The sequence below is a fragment of the Cheilinus undulatus genome, linkage group 9 (assembly GCF_018320785.1).
Source record: "Cheilinus undulatus linkage group 9, ASM1832078v1, whole genome shotgun sequence".
Taxonomy (NCBI): domain Eukaryota; kingdom Metazoa; phylum Chordata; class Actinopteri; order Labriformes; family Labridae; genus Cheilinus; species Cheilinus undulatus.
This window is the reverse complement of record NC_054873.1, coordinates 1,811,373-1,831,968: the sequence shown is the minus strand read 5'-3', so window position 1 is coordinate 1,831,968 and position 20,596 is coordinate 1,811,373. Positions and strand designations below refer to the sequence as shown.

Genomic DNA, 20,596 nt, shown 5'->3' with positions numbered 1-20,596 from the left:
CTGTAAGGGAAGCTAACGCTAACGTGAACACTTTAAGGAGATTATAAAAGGAGATGATACTACGCAGCCTATTTGCCCACAGTTGGATTAAACTGACCATGGGAGTTGATGCAGTGAGGGAGGGCAGAGCAGAGAGACTCAGCAGCGCCACTTCAGTACAAACAGCCTGCAACTTTGTGACGAGTTGATGTGTTGTTTCTGAGCGTTAGTGCTGTAAAATATCAGAAGATATCCCACTCTGGTAGCTTTGTGTGCTTCTCTACCTGTAGTTCCTAGAGCTGCATTGCTCCTGTTCCCAGCAGCACGTCTCTCTCAATAAGTCAGCTGCTCACACGCTTTTGCACCCAGACCAGCATCTTGGGGGGGGGGGTGTTCACCGACCAGGGTGATCTTGGTCCAACTCAAGCTTTTCGATCAATTAATCGACCAATCAAAGTGAAGCTGTCAGCCCTACTGAAATCCTCACCCTATCTCTAAGCTGAGCCCAGACACCCTCCAGTGAAAACTGATCCATGATCTAAATCTTTCAGTCATCACCCAGAGTTCATGGCCATGGGTGAGGGTTGGGAGGTAAATCGACCAATAAATTCAGAGCTTTGCCTCTCAGCTTAGCTCCCTCTTTACCACAACGGTCCGGCACCAATCAGCCTGTCAACCTCACCCTCACTCCTGAACACGACCCTAAGATGCTTGAACTCCTTCACTTGGGGCAAAGACTCACTCCCCACTCAGAGGGAGCAATCCACTGTTTTCAGGCAGAGAACCAGAATGCACAGACTCCTACAGCAATTCCACAAACCAACATCACGTCTCATTCTGTGGAATGAGCTACAGGTCACTCAGAGGTCATGGGGTTCACAGAGCTACTACAGTGCCACTGACAAAGAAAAGTTCACTTTTGAGTTTTGAATTTTACATGAAACCACACATCCTTTATTGCTAAACGTTGACCTTTGAAGTTCCTAATGTGCTCAACCATGGTAGAGTAAGAAATAGGTCTATTTTCTACATAGTGATGATGGAAGCAACATAGAAACTGATGAGCAGAGCCGACATCAGACCGTGTATTTGTCCGTCCATTTGGAAATTGACTTTGGAGCTGCAGCCAGACAGGAGTAAACTAGTCTTTGTTTAATTTTCCAGCTAGAGAACATTTCCTTCTCCATCACACATTTTGGTCAGCTTGTAAATGCTCCTATGTGAACTCAGACCAAATAAATTATGCATTAATGGGATAAGCTGGTCCATGATTCAGAGCTAAAGGTGTGAAACAGCAAAGACAGACCAGCAAAAAGGTGTTTTTCTACACATGCTGACAGACCCGTTAGACCAGGTCCCCTTTCTACTGTAGGAGTATCAAACTGGGGCTCTCACCACTGTCGTCCTCCTGCTTCATGCTGCTGCACTGTGTAACCAAACTGGTTTTCCTCTGAGCCAGAGAAGATCTTGAAGTTCTTTGTGTCAAAGTTGAAGCAGAGATAAAGACCTGAAACACAGAAGAAGACATTCAGCTTACTCTAAATCATCTAAAAAAGCTATCTAGTATATTAGGTCGACCTAAACTGCAATTTTTCCCACAGACAGAGCCTGTTATAGATATTTGGGCTCTTAAATGACCAGAGGATTGCCAGTAGTGATTAATCTCTACACCCACGTGAGCAGCAAAGGAGCAGAAACCAGAGGAACCAGGACGATTGTCTGCTATCACTTCATCACCGTTATCCTCTCCACCTACACTTTAACCCCACTGCTAAACAGATAATGTTCTTATCCCTCTCCAAAGGTCTCTAAGAATAAACAGTCTTTAACAAACAAAGACGTTTAAAAATGTCACTGACTAAAATTAATTTGCTCCAATCATTCAAGGGCTCCTGGAATCAGAGTTTCCTTCTATAGACTCAAGCCAGTTTCTCCTTCACTTAACTACAAATAAAAGGATAAAAAAATCATTAAATCACACACAGGTGTTCTTGGTACAACCACTTATCCTTCAGGTGTGAGAGGCAAACACCTGAGAACGCCGTCCAGGATAAAAGAAAAGGTCAGATCAACAGAAAAAGCATGAATGCATTTATAAATGCATCCAACCGTCTGTCAATCCATCTTTTTATCAATCTTTCCCTGCATCCATCGATGATCCAGGCATCCATCCAACCACCCCTTAATCCATGTATGCATCCATCAATCTATCTGTCTAATCTGTCTATCCTTAATCCCTCCGCCATCCATCCATCCATGCATCCATCAATCCATTTATGCATCCATCCATTCATCCATCCATCATCCATCAATCTATTAATGCATCCATCCATCCATCCGTGCATCCATCAATCCATTTATGCATCCATCCATTCATCCATTAACGCATCTATCCATTCATCCATCCATCCATCCATCTTTCTACTGGTTTAGCGGAGGTGTACACCTGGACAGGTAACCAGCAAATTATAGAGCTGATACATATCCTTTGTGTTCCTACCAATGGCAGTCAAAATTGACTTGTTAACCATTGTAGGTAGTTTTATCATCAATTTTTTTTTCCTTAAACCTTAAAAATGTTAACTTGTCTTGTTTTGCTCATTTTCTCTGCTTCTAAAATTCTTCCCAAAATGCACCGCTGGTCCTTCAGCTCCTGAGCTCTTCTTCTGGTACCTTTTTTGTTTTTTTTTTAAACAACAAAAATGGAATAAGAGGAAACTGTCAGACAAACAGAGACAGCTCTTTGAACTGGCCCATCTGTGAATGGATGGTCTTCGTTAAGAGCAGGATTACAGCAGGATCAATCCAGGATTATAAATTTGAAGGAGGACTTTTCAAATGTGTGACATCTAAAATATGAGTCAGCTCACATTTTAGCCTTAATAATATTGCCTCTCAGATTTCACACCTCACAGTGGGAAACTGTCCTTGACTTGGCAAGAGGAGGTGTTGACAGCGAGCGTCCTTCTTTATAACGTTGACAGACAACAGAACCGTCACCTCCTCACAGTTATCAGAAACCCTTCACCTCACACTCCTCTCCCTCCGTCCTCCTCTCTAAAGCTTCCTCTGGTTTGGATTAAAATCTTTGGGTTGACAGGAAAACTGAAGGAAGGACAGGGAGGCCTTGAAAAGCAGCCGAGTCTGACTAAAAAAAGTGAGGGAGAGTAAAGTAAATGATGATGACGTCACGCTGCGTTCTTCCAGGATGATTTTCCATGACAGAAGGCTGAGTACGTCTCAGAATTTAGAGGAAAGAGATGATTTCATCCTGTCATCAGGCGTCCACTATTAAATCTGCTTCATGATGATAAACAGATTAAAAACAGAAAAGATCATAGTTACACAGAAGCATTTTTCCTCTGTTAGATCAGTATGATGATGCTAGTCATGTGGCACAGTGAGAGGAAAACTAGAACCAACGCCTGGTGGTCATACGCCTCTAAACACAGGACAGTGAAGTGGGGTGGGGGGGGGGGGGGGGTTGATCTACCATCTCTAAAACAGATTAAAGGATGGAACTGAGGCCTGAGACTGTGTAGGAAGGTATAAAGGTATAAATGGAGATTGGAATCACTTTATACAAACCATCAATCCATTCATCCATGCACCCGTTCATCCTGTACTGTTGTGGTAAAGCTCCACCTCTACCCCCCCCCCAGTCTTCTTCTGTCTGACCCAGTGCTGCTCTGCCAAAGAGCCAAACTGCTGAACAATGCCATTGCAAAGAGCCACAACCTAAGTGTTGAAAAGTGGCAAAAATGGGTTCAATTGGCGATAAGTGAAGGTGGCAAATATGGCCAAAAAGCAGCAAAAAATGGGCGAAAAGGGGCATAATAGGCATACAGTGGACAAAACTAGGGGGAAAGGGGTAAAAAATCACTTAAAAAATGAGTTACAGTTGGTCAAAAAGTGGCAAAAATGTGGCAAAAATGAGTGACGAGACTAAAATGACAAAAAAGAAGGAAAAATTGCAAAAAAGCAGGACGACAGTAGCTAAAACTGATGAAAAAGTGCAAGAATAGGATGAGAGTGGAAAAAATGGGTAAAAAGTGGCTAAAGAAGTGGTTGAAATGGGCTAAAATCAGCAGAAATTGATTAAAAGTTGCAAGAAACTGTAAATAAGGGCAATGGAAATATATAGAGAAAAACAAAAGTTTACAATTAAGTTTGACCATTAAAACCTACTGTGTAAGTGTGGAAACAAACTGATTATTGTAACTTGCAATGGATAATTTCTGAGCTCAAAGTTTCCTTTTTAAGGTTTTCTGGGGGAATAATATTTCAAATTAAGACACAAAAGAGCCACAAACAATCACAAAAAAGCCACATGAGGCTCTAGAGCCACGCGTTGAGTAACACTGGTCTAACCTTAAATTCAACTAAAAAATATAGCTGGTTCAGATTAACCCCTGTGGAGAGTTCACCCGCCAAACTGTAGGCTTCCTGCTGAATATTCACCACGACAATAATGGACTTTTTTAGCTCTCATGATAGCAGATATACTTAACCCTTAAGGTGCCACAGTTTTTTCCAAGAAAAAATTCAATTGTGATATCAAGATTCTAAAGGCTGTAGCTTGAAAGTGGTTTGAGATAAAGGGATACTGTAAATAAGAAAAAATCTTCAGTATGACCCAAAGTTTGTGGTGGGAGTAAATTCACTCATCTAATTTGCATATTCTGACATCACCAGGCAGCCTCCACCGCCACTGCTTCTACCACATCTGCCCCTACCTCTGCTGTGTTTTTTTTATTCCCACTACCTCCATCAATATTGTTGTTTTGACCACCCCTACAACCCCCACCATGTCCCCTACCCGGACACCATGAGGAAAAGCATCGGCTTCGATATGTGCTGCTTGTGGACTCTCATGGCGCACAGACTGGCAATGGCTGCTCAGACGCATGGCACTTTTGGTCTCACCGGACAACCAATGTCATGTACTGACCACCCCTGAAACCCCCACCACGTCCCCTCGTCGGCATTCGCCGATTACTCCCACCCCAGCCCCGGTGAGGAAAAGCATCAGCTTCAGCATGTGCTGCTTGTGGACTCTCATGGTGCACAGAGAGTCACTGTGGCTCCGAAGCACCGGTAGTCTCGGTCTCACCGGATGACTGAACGTCATCGTCACAGGGGTGAATATTCCACTATTCCTCCCAGCATTGTGAGTATTCTCGCTACAATTCGCTCTCTTTCTCTCTTTTATGCTCCAACTACAACCTGTTCTACCACTTCCTCGTCTCCTCGACTGGCGGTGCGTCTTCAAACTCTCTCTCCAAAGCTTTAAACAGAACCCTCCCCACCCCAAATGCTGCTGGAATTGAAGTTATTCATGTCTGCCATCTCCTGGTGTAAAGTGGTAACAACATTAGGGCCCATATTTGCAGTTACAGCCTGTTTAATTCAGCAATCTTGCTTGTCGCAATTTTGTGACTTTGGTGCTTGAAGGGTTAAATGTCATCCATCTAGATGAAACTCACAGAGGGGCTGCCACAATAAGGACATGTTTTTTAAAAAGTAGGGATGGGGCAACAGAAGGCAGAAAAAGTGGCACTAATGAAAAACTGCTGGAGGATGATTTTACAACTTTTGCGATTAATAGTCAACAGGACAGTCGCATGACTGAGTGTAAAAGGAGATTTTCAGAGAGGCAGAGGCTCTCAGAGGAAAACTGCATTTTCTTTGCTGGACTCTTCCTTTTGTTTTCTATTGGTGAAAGGTCTGGACTGCAGGCAGACCAGTTCAGGACCCAGACTCTTCTCCTGTGAAGCCATGCTGTTGTGATGGATGTGGTATGTAGTTTAGCATTTTCTTGCTGAAATAGTCGAGGCCTTCCCTGACAGAGACGTTGTCTGGATGGGAGCAGATGTTGCTCTAAAAGCTCTCTCTACTTTCCAGCATTGATAGTTCCTTTCCAGATGTTAGAGCTGCCCACGCCATAGGCACTAATGCAACCCCATACCATCAGAGATGCAGGCTTTAGGCCTGAGCCAGGAGAACAAGCTGGATGCTCCCTCTCCTCTTTAGTTCACAGGACACAGCGTCTGTGGTTTCCTCTGACCACAGAACAGTTTTCCATGTTTCCTCTGACCACAGAACAGTTTTCCATGTTTCCTCAGTCCATGTTAAATGAGCTTTGGTCCACAGAAGACGGCGCTGTTTCTGGATCCTGTTCACATATGGCTTCTTCTCTCCATGATCCAGCTTTAACTGTCATTGGTGGATGGCACGGCCAACTGTGTTGACAGACGATGATTTCTGGAACGTTCCTGAGCCCATGCAGTGATTTCAGCACAGAATCATGGCTGCTTTTAATGCAGAGGCGACACACATCCTGTTTCTAGCACTGAATAAACATTTTCTGTTTAGGAATAAATCACAGGCATCACAACTTTGCAAACCGTTAACTACAGAGAAATGTAGCTGCAATTATTTCCAGGACTCTATCAAAGTAAAATGAACAATTCATCAAACTGAAAAACACAGCAGTAGTTTCTTGATGTTTTAACTGAGTTAAGCTGTGTGATTTTCACCCAAATCTTTTAATATCCAGCTAGAGCTGACTGGGGAGAAGATTTACCAGAGAAATGTGGAGTAAAAGGAGACATTAATCAGTGTTTGGATCATCTTTTCAGTCACAGACGTCTTCAAAATGTCTGTCAAACTGAGAAATTCTGGTCACAGACACTCACTTCTGATCATCCTGTGACGTTTGACCCTTCTGTGACCCCAATGACCTTTCCCTGCCTGCTGAAGTATTTCCTCTGAACGCTCGGGTCACCTCCTCCAGCTGTGAAAATGAGCGACACATTCAGCATGCTCTAGGACTCCTCGCCAGCATGAGTTTGGCTGCTGAGCACTAAAACAACAGACGCTGGAGGAGAGGGGAATGATGGGTAAATTGTCTCTGTCTTTCAGGTGGGTTTTTTTATTTTCTCACAGCTGAGAGGAATCTGTTTCTGCTCCAGTCGCGCCAAAGAGCGGCTCGATTTATAGCAGCTGTTGGCAAAAGACGGAGGAAGACTTGGCGGGGCAGAGACACAAGATCCGAGTCCAAGTCTCCGATCGCTGCCACTCCATGATCGGATTGATCTGGAAGATCCTCTCTGGCTCTTATGACACATTTTTCTTGATTTTTCTTGATTTTAACCCAACCAAGGAGCCATTATGACTGTTAAAATTCCTGATGCTTCAATCCTTTTCCATATTTGTGTTTTACAATAATACATTTCTGTTCTCTTCATGATCGATGGCATCAAAAAGTGCAAAAGCTGCCATGAGAGGAATCGAGTCGAAACTTCAAAAATATGTCAGGAAAGTTTCCCTATCAAATCATTGCCAAAGCATTCATGCAATTTAGAGAGTTTTCAGGACTTTTCCTGCAATTTTCAACGATTAAAGTAAGACATTACCTGATGTGGTCTGTCTCGGACTTCTGTTTCCATTGCGATGGTATTAATATCATTTGATTTTTGTTTCAAAGCTTAAAAACTGATGACTGAGTTCATACGTAGGTGATTTTTCCAGATGTGCTGCAAACAAAATTGCAAACAGATCAGACTCCAGCTGCAGCTACTGCATCATGCAGGAGAATATTTTAAGACAAACTGGGTCTGTGCTGTTTTTGCACACACTCCAAATTTAAAATCAGCTTCAGAGGGAGGAAAGAAATCAAATCAGGTCAAAGATGGGAGTGATTTGGTGTTATGTCGAATAACTCGCAGCCAAACGGCGTCTGTGTCACTTCCTCCAGCAGGCGAGCAGACGTCTCTGCAGCCTCATGATAACCCCTCGTCTTTGGGACCAGCTGCACAGGTCAAAGGTTACAACCCCGACAGGTCGTGATGCTTTCTGACCAAACAGATTTAGAGCCGATGCAGCAGGTCGACCACATTACACACGAAACTGGGTCAAATGTCAGAAATAGGTGGTCCGGAAGGATATGGACAGGGGTTTGATTCATGAGACCCTTTTAATTTAGAGATGCTTTTGTGACTCTTCGACACAAACAAGAATCTAGAGAGGAGGAGACAAAAAACTCTGCACAAAGGCAGAGCTCCAGGTGTAAAAAAGTAAATCCTTTTTTTTTTTCTAAATATCACCATCATATCAGAGCCCACAGAATGGTTTAGGTCTGAAGCGTTCATAAGGACTGACTGACGGTGCGAGCTGTGCAGTGCAGCAGGCCGTGAGCTTTAGGAAACAATAGAATCGGACTAAAACCGAGGTGGTTCAAGCATCTGATCAGGATGCCTCCTGGGCACCTTCCTGTGGAGGAGGTCTTCCAGGCCCCTCCAACTGGGAGGAGACCCCAAGGCAGATCCAGAACTCGCTGGAGGAATTACATATCTCATCTGGCCTGAGAGCACCCTGGAATCCCTCAGGAGGAATTGGAAAATGTTGCTGGGGGAACATTAACTTTGCTGGGTTGACCTATTCACCTGCTGCCACGGTGACCCGGATGGATGGATGCATGGATGGACGGATGGATGCATGGATAGAAAATGTGCTGAGCTGCACAGTTCTGAGTAAATATTTCCGAGTGAGAAGGGAGAAATAAAGCTCTGATTTCCTTGAATGGAGTTTGTCCTCCTTACATAAGACGACACGTCTCAGCGCTGGCTTCATCATCTTTAATTTTTCAGCCAGTCCAGAGAATAACAGTCTTTTTTGTTATTTTCTTTAGTTATATAAAACTTTTTTATACTTCAGACGAGATAATGGGCCTGTTATGTCGCTGAAGGAGCTCAGCGCCGTCTTTGTTACAGTCAAAATAAAACCAGGAGTATCTGTGGTTACTATGAAGTGCAGCTGTGATGCCAAGCTGGCACAGAGTTGTATTTCTGTAAGAGGTTTCTGCAGTGCCACACGAGAGGAGTCTAATACAGGACAGAAGACAGACAAGCAGAGTTTTAGTAGAGTTTTGAGTCTAAATATTGAGTGATATTTAGGCCCTGCAAGGAAGCTTGACTTTCTAAAGGTGACTAACACCACCCAAGTGGGACATAAAGGAGGATAAATCAGGCAGCTACTTGAGAAAACACTGGATTTTTTTCCAGATTATCATCAGTACCTGATGTCTGTCTGTTGGTGTAGCCAGTCAAATACTGATGGATGTTTTCAGCGTGTGCATGGGCGTACATCAGAGAGGAAGCCAGGAGTGAAGAATGTGTTCTTAAGTGTTTTTATTATTTTCTTAGTGATTAGAATTGTATTTGATTCAAAGCAACTAAATGAAAGCAACAGACTGAACATTTGGAACTAATAAAGTAAAACAAAGAAAGCAGGGGCAGGGAGCAAGATTAGGATGAATGAGAAGAAGAAAGCAGGGACAGAGAGCAAGATGAGCATTATGGATGAGAAGAAAGCAGGGACAGAGAGCAAGATGAAGATGATGGAGGAAAAGAAAGCAGGGACAGAGAGCAAGATACGGATTATGGAGGAGAGGAGAGCACGGACAGAGAGCAAGATGAAGATGATGGAGGACAAGAAAGCAGGGACAGAGAGCAAGATGAGGATTATGGAGGAGAGGAGAGCATGGACAGAGAGCAAGATGAGGAAGATGGAGGAGAAGAAAGCAGGGACAGAGAGCAAGATGAGGAAGATGGAGGAGAAGAAAGCACGGACAGGGAGCAAGATGAGCATTATGGGGGAGAAGAAAGCAGGGACAGGGAGCAAGATGAGGATTATGGAGGAGAGGAGAGCATGGACAGAGAGCAAGATGAGGATTATGGAGGAGAAGAAAGCAGGGACAGAGAGTGATGATGTTCACACAAAGATGAAACATTTTAGGGGCCCAAAATCCCAAGCCACACCCCTGGTCATGTGATTTGTAGAAATCTTAATTTTTTAAAAGTGGAGGTGCAACAGAGCTCGTGCAGGGTTTGACAGTCAAATAATCCACAAAACAACAACCTCTGACCTCTTATGATCTAATCTAATCAGTTCATGCTCAAGTCTGAATGTAAATTCTGGTCACATTTGACAAAAAGCCTCCATGCATACTGGTTTGAAAGATATGAGGTCCCAGTGACCTTTGACCTGGTCAGGTCATCTTTGACATAGAGTGAGCATTTTTGCAAAGTTTGAAGAAAAGCCCTCAAAGTGATCTAGAGATATGATGTTGGCAAAAATGGCAAACAGACAGAAGGATGGATAATCCACAAACATACAGGCCCTGCAAGAAAAACACGGTTTGGTCGTCTGATTCTTACTTTACTGAAACTTCTAAACTATGTTCAAATAACATCTCGGTCTCTTGGGGTCACCATCAGACTGATTTAAATTTCCTGTTTAAAAGGAAGTGAAGGAAACCTTTAAAGCAGCTTCTGTCTCGCTTCCTCATCTGTTTTAACCTCCAACACATCACGAACCCTTCATTTCTGCACATGAAGAGATACTTACTCCTCTGGTAGTCTAAAGGCTCATCACATCACAGTTAGGTAGTCCCTCTCACTATAGAGACTTTTAAAGGTTCAGAAGCATGCATAGAGAGGGTCAGAAATGTGAAAACTGGTCTGAACAAACCCACGTGTTCTGCCTCAGAGTCTCTGCACAGAAATAGAAACACTAGACAGAAGGAAAACATGCTTGAATACACTGAAATCACATCAAAATAACAGAAGGAGACTTAATAAACTCGTTAAAAGGCTTTAAAAAGCCGAATGACTTCACCAGCTGTTGTCTACAGAGGCCCAGAGTGGCGAAGTGAGGAAAAACAAGATTACAATCCTCCATTTTTAGATCAGCAAGGTCTAAAAACTCTTAACTATTTATTAGTCACCCATTCATTGACTGAATAACAAGCAGTTAATTACTTTTTTCTTCCCATGATTCATTAGCTGTTACTAATTCTAACCAGCAGTTAGTTCCTCATCTGTTTCCTGGTTAACAAGGAGTTACGTAATTGTAAACTGATTAACTAGCAGTTAGTTACTCTTTTATTTCCTAATTATACAGTTATAAGCCTAAGTTATTGGAAAGTGTTGCCAAAACATTCACCAATAAGAAACGCTAATAATAAATGTACAAATAGTGCAACATGAAATGCACAGAAGAAACAATTCTCATTAAGTGAATTTGTTTGCACCTGCCTGCACCAGCGTTAACTGCGGCAGCTATTTTTAATTTTAGTCTTAGTTTTAGTAAACAAAAACTCAAACATTTTAGTCTATTTTTAGTCCATAAAAATTCCTCATATTTAAGTCTTTACTTTTGTCCAAGCATTTATTCTCTTGCCTAAATCTGGTACCAAATCATGGTAGTGAGTTCTCTGCTATCTGCCAAACCTGGGGTCCCTGCTTTCTACAGCTGAGAGACAGAATAGATACAGATGTGTTGTTTTTTTGACAGATTTAACCACCAGTGGAGAAATATCACAGATTTAGAATGTGCGATTAAACTAAATTACAATTTAGTCTAGTTTTAGTTGTCTTGACAAAAACAAAACTTAGTTCTTGTCAGTTTTAGTCATCACAGATTGATTTTTGTTATTCTTAGTCTAGTATTTGTCATGGAAAAAAAAGGCTGTCGACAAACATTTTTAGTCATAGTTTTAGTTGATGAAATTGTCACTGGTCTGCACCCACTCTGCACCCTTCAAACACTTGTCTGCTCTCTTCAAACACCTGTCTGAATCCACTCTGCACCCTTCAAACACCTGTCTGCACCCTTCAAACACCTGTCTGCACCCTTCAAACACCTGTCTGAATCCACTCTGTACCCTTCAAACACCTGTCTGAATCCACTCTGCACCCTTCAAACACCTGTCTGCACCCTTCAAACACCTGTCTGCACCCACTCTGCACCCTTCAAACACCTGTCTGAATCCACTCTGCACCCTTCAAACACCTGTCTGCACCCACTCTGTACCCTTCAAACACCTGTCTGAATCCACTCTGCACCCTTCAAACACCTGTCTGCACCCACTCTGTACCCTTCAAACACCTGTCTGCACCCTTCAAACACCTGTCTGAATCCACTCTGCACCCTTCAAACACCTGTCTGCACCCACTCTGCACCCTTCAAACACCTGTCTGCACCCACTCTGCATCCTTCAAACACCTGTCTGCATCCACTCTGCACCCTTCAAACACCTGTTTGCACCCACTCTGTACCCTTCAAACACCTGTCTGCACCCACTCTGTACCCTTCAAACACCTGTCTGCACCCTTCAAACACCTGTCTGAATCCACTCTGCACCCTTCAAACACTTGCCTGCACCCACTTTGCACCCTTCAAACTTCTTCCTGCAGCCCTGAGATCTACACTTAAAATCCAAATCGATCTGTTGCCATGGAAACAGATTTAGTTTCCCAATGAAGAGTAGAAGTCTAGAGGTAGCGACTCACGTGGCAGGAGGCTGCAGGTCCACAGCAGCAGCAGCAGATTAAGGTTATAATAATCCATGAGTGTGTGTGAGGCAGACTTAGGGAGTGTTAGAGTGAGTGAGAAGGCAGAGGGCTCATTCTTAACTCTGATGGAGGAGAGAGAGAGAGAGGAGGAGGAGGAGGAGAAGGAGGAGGAGGAGGAGGAGCGTGGTGAACACTCCTCCTCACAGACTGATCTCTGCTGTCTTTACAGAGCCTTTAACTTCACCTTCCCTTTTCTAAACAGGAGCTTTAATGTCACAAACAGGAAATGCCTCCATTGGTGTGTCTGTGATCACACAGGCGGCGCTGACAACCAGATGTTCACCCATTTCAAAACAAATTTTTGCCATTTCTGACCCATTTTAATCCCATTTTGCCACTTTTGACACCTTCTCAACACTTTTTAATGCCCTTTTTTCACTTACACTTATTTTTACCCCTTTATGAAGACATCTAATCCTATTACACCACCCTCTCTGCCCTTTTTGCCTCTATCTAACACAGTTTTGCTGTTTTTTTAAACCCTTTTCACCAAGTTTTCCACATCTTATCCCTTCCTTTTTAACCCTTTTTTGCAACTTTCTGCCCATTTTTGCCTCTGTTAAGCGATTTCTGTCACTTTTAACCCCTTTCACCACCTTCTCTGCCCATTTTGCCCTTTGTATAACCCATTTTTGCCACTTTCTTCCTGTTTTTAAGTGGGCAAGAACCAAAAATTTGTAGGAATTGGAGAACTCCAAAAACTTGGGAAATCTTTTTGTACATTTTCTAGGAATAAAATTGGACATTTTGAAGGGAATTCAATTCATAAAAACAAAACAATTTTCATTGAAATGTAAGGGATTTTCTAATGTTTGTGAAATTAATTTGAATTTTTCCAGCTTTTTTCATGGATTTTCTTTCATTTATTTGTAATTTTTGGGGGAGTTAATTGAAAAACTTTGAGTGAAATTTACTTTTGAATGCTGAGGAACATTTTTTGCAATGTTCAGGAATTTTCATGGAATTTGGAAGGAATTTTTTTTACTGAAATCTTGAGATTTTTTTCCAGAAAGTGTCTCAAACATTTGGGGAATTTTCAAGGAAATTTTGTCTTTATTAAGGGACTCTTACAAAGCTGTTGATAACTTTTCACAGAAATCTTTGGTAGTGTTTTGGTAATTTCAGGAATTTAGAGGGGACTTTTTTGTGTTTAGGAAATAGCTAATAATTTTAAAGAAAAGTTTCCAAGACTTTTAGAGGAAAAACTCATATTCTTTGTCCAAATGACTTCCTTAAAGTAAAGAAATAATTTGGCTGGATGGATGGATGGATGGATGGATGGATGGATGGATGGATGGATGGATGGATGGATGGATGGATGGATGGATGGATGGATGGATGGATGGATGATGGAAGGATGGATGGATGGATGGATGGATGGATGATGGAAGGAAGGATGGATGGATGGATGGATGGATGGATGGATGGATGGATGATGGATGGATGGATGGATGGATGGATGGATGATGGAAGGAAGGATGGATGGATGGATGGATGGATGGATGGATGCATGGTGGGTGGATGGATGGATGGATGGATGGATGGTGGATGGATGGATGGGTGCATGGATGGATGATGGATGGATGATGGATGGATGGATGGATGGATGGATGGATGGATGGATGGATGGATGATGGAAGGAAGGATGGATGGATGGTGGATGGATGGATGGATGGGTGCATGGATGGGTGCATGGATGGATGATGGATGGATGGATGGATGGATGGATGGATGGATGGATCGATGGATGATGGAAGGAAGGATGGATGGATGGTGGATGGATGGATGGATGGATGGATGATGGATGGATGGATGGATGGATGGATGATGGATGATGGATGGATGGATGGATGGATGATGGATGGATGATGGATGGATGGATGGATGGATGGATGGATGGATGGATGGATGGATGGATGATGGAAGGAAGGATGGATGGATGGATGGATGGATGGATGGATGGTGGATGGATGGATGGATGGATGGATGGATGGATGGATGGTTGGATGGATGGTGGATGGATGGATGGATGGATGGATAGATGGATGGATGGATGGGTGCATGGATGGATGATGGATGGATGGATGGATGGATGGATGGATGGATGGATAGATGGATGGATGGATGGGTGCATGGATGGATGGATGGGTGCATGGATGGATGATGGATGGATGGATGGATGGATGGATGGATGGATGGATCGATGGATGATGGAAGGAAGGATGGATAGATGGTGGATGGATGGATGGATGGATGGATGATGGATGGATGGATGGATGGATGGATGGATGGATGATGGATGATGGATGGATGGATGGATGGATGATGGATGGATGATGGATGGATGGATGGATGGATGGATGGATGGATGGATGGATGATGGAAGGAAGGATGGATGGATGGATGGATGGATGGATGGATGGTGGATGGATGGATGGATGGATGGATAGATGGAAGGAAGGATGGATGGATGGATGGATGGATGGATGGATGGATGGATAGATGGATGGATGGATGGGTGCATGGATGGATGATGGATGGATGGATGGATGGATGGATAGATGGATGGAGATGGGGTTAATGCTTTGAAAAAGTGTCTCTGCACTAGGGTTGGGCAATTAATTGAAAAATAATCAAAACCAACATTTAGAGCGTCTAACCGACGTAAACCTGATGTGTCAATTATTTCAGTTATTTCTCCTGGTAGTTCTCTCTCTACTAATTATTTCTCCTGGTAGTTCTCTCTCTACTAATTATTTCTCCTGGTAGTTCTCTCTCTACTAATTATTTCTCCTGGTAGTTCTCTCTCTACTAATTATTTCTCCTGGTAGTTCTCTCTCTGCTAACGCACCACCCCCTTAAAAACAAACTACTGGCTGTGTAGGAATGTGATAGGAAGCTAGGTGTTGCAGGCGCATATCCTGCTGGGAATCCAAGAGAAGAAGTACTAGTCATGTGACACCGTCCCATCCGCTAAAACTCAAACACGGACATGACTGTGCAACGTGAGCAGGAAAGTTATTTTATACTTTTATTAAATAGTTTAAAAATAATTTGTGTTGTTAACAAGAAATACAAGTTGTTTATTTTCTAGTTTTCTCGGAAATTTGACTTTTTCAAGAGAAGAAAAATCCTTTCAACTTCTGTATGTTTCGATGTCAAATGTTTTAACGAAAAACTATAAATTGTTTATCTGTGCATGTTCCTTTCAGTTATTTGTTAAAAATGATAAAAAAATTTAAAAAAAAAACATTTACAGAAAAAACAGAGTCAGAAGTTGGGGGTGGAATAATCATCCGTTAATCGTAATCAAGGTAAAAAGTTCCAATTAATTGTGATTTGATTTTTGCCATAATTGCCCAGCCCTAGTGTGCACCATATTAAGCTGCTTTGTAAGATTAGGCTGATCTTCAAAATGTTGTGTTAGAAAAAATGCAAAAAAAAAAAAAAAAAACATTAAAAATAAGACTAATGTATAAAATTGAAAAGGCTGGAAACCACAAGTGCCATGACTAAACAGAATAATCCAATAAAACTGAATAGAAAAACATGTTTATGTGTTGTTGTCTGTGTTTAAAAATGTCTGCAGCTTCACTTCGCTGTGCAGGAAATTTAAAGCAGAAATAAAAGTGTTTTATGAGACCCAGATGAAGAATTAAAGGGGATATTTGTCACTGTGTCTAAATGAACTGATTGCATAACTTCACCCAAAGGCAAAGGTCCTGTTTTATGGTTTTCTGCAGCAAACTGCAGTTTAATTTTATTAAATTAGCACAAAAGCTAAACAGATTACTCTGACCTCAAAAACCCAAATCTGATCCTAAAATAAACTGTTAAGTGTAAGAGTCAGCGTACTGTAATGGTGGGGACACATTTCTGCTCCTATTATGTGAGTAATACTCCCTCAGACCCCCGCCCCCCCACCCGTCATTAAAAAGATACTGCAGAGCTGCTGGAAATAACAAGTGGAAACTCAGAGTCAAAGCAGCGAGTAACAGTGAGACAGGCTTTAAATCAGCCTGAGGGTCAGCGTCCACACAGACAGAGAAAGGTGGAGCTCACCTGGTTCAAACAGAGTAAACAGGAACAGGAGCAGAGGTTCCTCTTCTGGGAGGAAGAGTAGAAGATTTTATCCTGCTAAAGCTGTAAGGATACAAGAGAGACTGTTACTATTACAGGTAATACTACTCTGGCACACATAGGCTTTTTCAGGTATATTCTAAAGGGAGATTCCCAAAACAATTTTTTTCACAGTTATTTTGGGATGATGTTTGCTGCATGGACCTTTGTGTAAATTACATCATTACAATTCTTTATGATGGAAGGTTTAGTTTTAGGATTTACAGTAGAAGTTATTGCAACTATTAAAGGCTAATTTAGCCATAGGATAAACTGAGAAATTAAAAAACAATCGATAGATTAATCACTGAAACAGTTACCATTATAACGTTAACACTGCCACATAAACATACTGTAAATGTTACTGGGCGCTTGAACTTTTCTAATAAATGCATGCAGCTATATAAATCCACTCACCCCAGCACATTTCTGCATGTTCTTGCAGCATCAGGAACTCTTGGTCTGCTGTGCTTGAACTTCTCTTTACTTCTGTTCACTTTCTATGACTTCAAGGTGCATCCTGAACTTTGAAATAGCATTGGATGGACTGATGCCAAGTATCTAATACAAACAATAAAGCAAAAATATCCTTTACTATTAACTCACTGAGTACCATTGATGTATATATGTCAAAGTGTTTTTTCGGCGGCTGGCACAAGGGGGCGTTCTCACGCTCCCTGTGAGTAATTTTGGGGCTTCCGGGATACGTAGTTGGAACACTACAGTCGGAAGAGACAGTAGATCAAAGCCACAGTGATCAGAGGTGGAGACCCTGGGGTCAAAGAGCAGAGCGATCATTACGGAGGTAATCTAAGCTAAAAGTTCTAAAACAGACACTGGAAAAACTTGAAACTTTCGCTTACTCACTGAAACCGACACTGAATTTGACGACAGCAAATCCAGGGATCAGCGCAGTCATTTATCTGCCTCAGCTGGCCAAGACGCTAAAGAATGCCGCGAGGTCTCCCCCATACGTTGGAGGAAAAAGGCAGCCTCTCGCCAGATGGATACATACAGCGACGACACTTCAGAGACGGACTTTTCCGACCCAGACTCTGAGGAACGGCTGCTGAGTGAGCGGAGCGGATCTCGTTCTCCGTCCCAGAGTGATGGAGGTAAGTTAATGTTAGAAACCCACTGATTATTCAGACAGATTTATCCAATAAAACCATCACTCATGATGCTGTGATTTCAGAAGCAGACTTTAGAGAAGAGCAAGCCCCATGCAGTTCTACAACACCGTCTGTTGGCAGAAAAAGAGGTAAGAACAAAAAAAATCTATATTATAGATTACCTATTATATATATATAATATATAGCTATTATATTATTCTATAATTTACAGGCAGTGCCAGGGGACACGCAAGCAGGAGAGGACATGGGCGTATAGGGGGGTCACGTGGAGGCCGTCCAGTTCCAGAGCGTGAATGACAATGACTGGAAGCATTGTTATTTATCTTACAATAAAATAACATTTGTATACAATTCATACAATTTTCAGATGTCTTTTATGTCACTAAAGGCAAAATTATAACATTCAAATCACTGTTCTGCTTGACAGACTCTCTTTCACAAAAATGCATTTTTCTCAGCCTTCTAGAAAAAAAGTGGTCTTTTTGGTGAAACTAGCCTCTATTCAACTTCAGATGAATCAAGAACGAACAAGCTACAGACAAACATTTTTTCCATGATGAAATAGAGAGTCTCTTCTTTCATTTGAGCTATTCTGTGTTTTCAGAGTCACAGTACAAAATATTCTGTGGGTCTCGAAAGATGACTGAAAATGGCCAAAAATGCTGGCACAAGCCACTTTCCATTTTATAAAAGGGCTGGCACTCAATGAGTTAAACAATTTTAGATAAAAACATTCAAGTTTGTATTTGATGTTTTTTAAATCACAAAATCAAAAGTATGTATATATAGTTATATTATTATAATAAATTATTATGCCTTCTGTAGATTTTTAACCCTTTTACAACATCAGAGTTATGAATAAAGATGTATGCAGCAGTAATGTAACTAATATATCTGATTTATTTATACAACACTGACATGAAGTATTTTAATGAATGCATGCTTTTACTTTTCAGTAATGAAAAACCATCTGTGCTGGTCTTACCCTTACCTCAGTAAGATTATGGATGTAGGAGTTGTTCTCACAGTGGAGTGAAAACTTCCTCTACATATTTTAATTTGTACTGAAGACAACAATAAAATCAACTTTATATGAATACAAAACAATATCTTTCCAGGCAGATTTACTTTTTCCCCATAACAAAACTCACCTTTTTTCAAGTAAAAAGCTCCATGAAGAATTCCTCAGGATCTGGTTCTACTGTCCACCATTGGATCTGGGATTCCAGCCTCTGTTGTTTTCCATCTTCCAGGGTCTACAGGAATGATCACACAGAAAGAGGGGGACAGAGGAGTGTATTTGTCATAACACAAGCATTAAAGTAGTTAATTTATCACATCTCAAACAAAAGCAAGGTTAGCCTGAAATGCACCTGGATGAGTAATAACTCTTGTTTACCTTAATACCTAACAGACTGTGCTGATTTGAACCAATTTTATCAGCCAAATGATTCAGTAATACCTGACATGGCAGCAGGTGTTAGTAGCTGGTGTTAAGGTTTAAATGGTGGCCGTGTTAACTTGGGACTTTGAGCCTTATTTTGAAGTTTCAGTTGGTGTTAAAGATCGCTTGCATCCAAAAAATTGTAAGCTCGCCTTTTATTATATAAGAATTTAAAAACCTTTCCAATATTTCTTCAGTGGAAAAAGGTAAGACCGAGTTTGGACAGCTTCCGTCTGTTTAACTTTAGGCTGAAAGTCACCAATTAACACGGTCGCATTTTACACCATAACACCTGTATGTGGCCTCAGTAAAATAACAATGGTAGTAAACGAGCAAACAATAACTACAAACATGGAATGGCAGGAAGTTACAGAAAAAAGCCAGCAGGCCCCATAATTCACTTATCCCTCAGGTGTTCGCTCTGTGAGACATGTTGGAAAGAGCTTAAAAACTATTTCTCATGTAAAACAAAAACTGTGATTAACATTGAAGACAAGAATATTTACATGTTTTTGAATGTAAAGATAAAAAAATATCTACTTTTGTCAGTCTTTTTATATTTTTAGCAACATTTCGATCCACAAATCTAAATTCTCCAACTCAGCTCCTCACTTTAAATTACTTTTAACTGAATTAAGATATTCTCTTTAGTGGCAAGGTTATTATCTCACTTTATTTCCTCAACTGTTAACACTAGTCGTGACCTCTCCCTGTGTTTATGTTGTTCTTATTTACTGGCATGTCCCACTATTTTTAATGGAAATGGTTCAATAAAGACGTTAAAACAGGCAGCAGGCCCTTCACCTCCGACACAAACGTCAAAGACGGAGAGGAGGAGACTCAGGCGCGTCCTCAGTTAACACAACCGTCAGCCTGCTAACGGTCAGAACAGTCCAGTAGGAACCGTTAGCTTCAACAGTACAGCAGCACAGCAGGCGACGGTTCAGCAAACGTATCGTGACGTTTTTAGCAACCTTTAATCACATTAATGCTTGTTTTTAGACCAGGGCAGAGCGAGCTCACCTGTCTGCAGACACCTCTGTGAACACTGAGGGAGGAGCACGGCGATGACGTCATTACAACGACGACGTAAAATAACGGTACAAACGATCCAGATGTAACGATGTTAAAACGACAGGCACTTTATATCACTGGCTTTAGGAGATTTCACAGTAAATTACTGTGAAGGTAATGCATCTAATAATTTATTGTGAATTCAAAGTTAAAAAAAAAACACGGTGACAGAGAGAGGTACAGAAATGTGCCCTCAGGTAGCATTACTGTTAGCCTGACTATGACAGTGGCATATGTTAGCTCCATAGCTAGCTATCATTCTATTCAGCTGCAGAAACCTGAAAACCTGTAAAAACATACGACTTATTAGTAACTGTCATAAAAGTCATACCTGCTGACGTGGCTTTATTTTTATCATTCAAGCTAATTTCCAAACAGTGCTAGCAAACTAGTCGTCACTGGTTTAATCAGTTTTGACAAAAAAATGA

The 20,596-nt window shown here is 41.6% G+C and overlaps 1 protein-coding gene across 6 annotated transcripts in view; it reads right to left on the bottom strand.

The window, feature by feature from the left end:
• itga11b (integrin, alpha 11b) overlaps positions 1-20,596 on the bottom strand; it is a 73,436-nt gene that overhangs the window by 52,697 nt on the left and 143 nt on the right. For 5 of the 6 annotated variants that reach the window (XR_005992389.1, XM_041796673.1, XM_041796674.1 and 2 more), the window contains exons 1-2: positions 12,336-12,411; positions 1,375-1,486 (exon numbers count right to left, since the gene is read on the bottom strand). Coding sequence is in view for 4 of the 6 variants with exons in the window: in XM_041796673.1 (XP_041652607.1) it covers positions 1,375-1,486; positions 12,336-12,393 (170 nt within the window). In the remaining 2 variants the exon portion in view is untranslated. Of the gene's footprint in view, positions 1-1,374; positions 1,487-12,335; positions 12,412-16,460; positions 16,542-16,934; positions 17,079-18,801; positions 18,907-20,596 lie in introns of those variants that run through there. The other variant, XM_041796678.1, reaches the window with a different exon arrangement.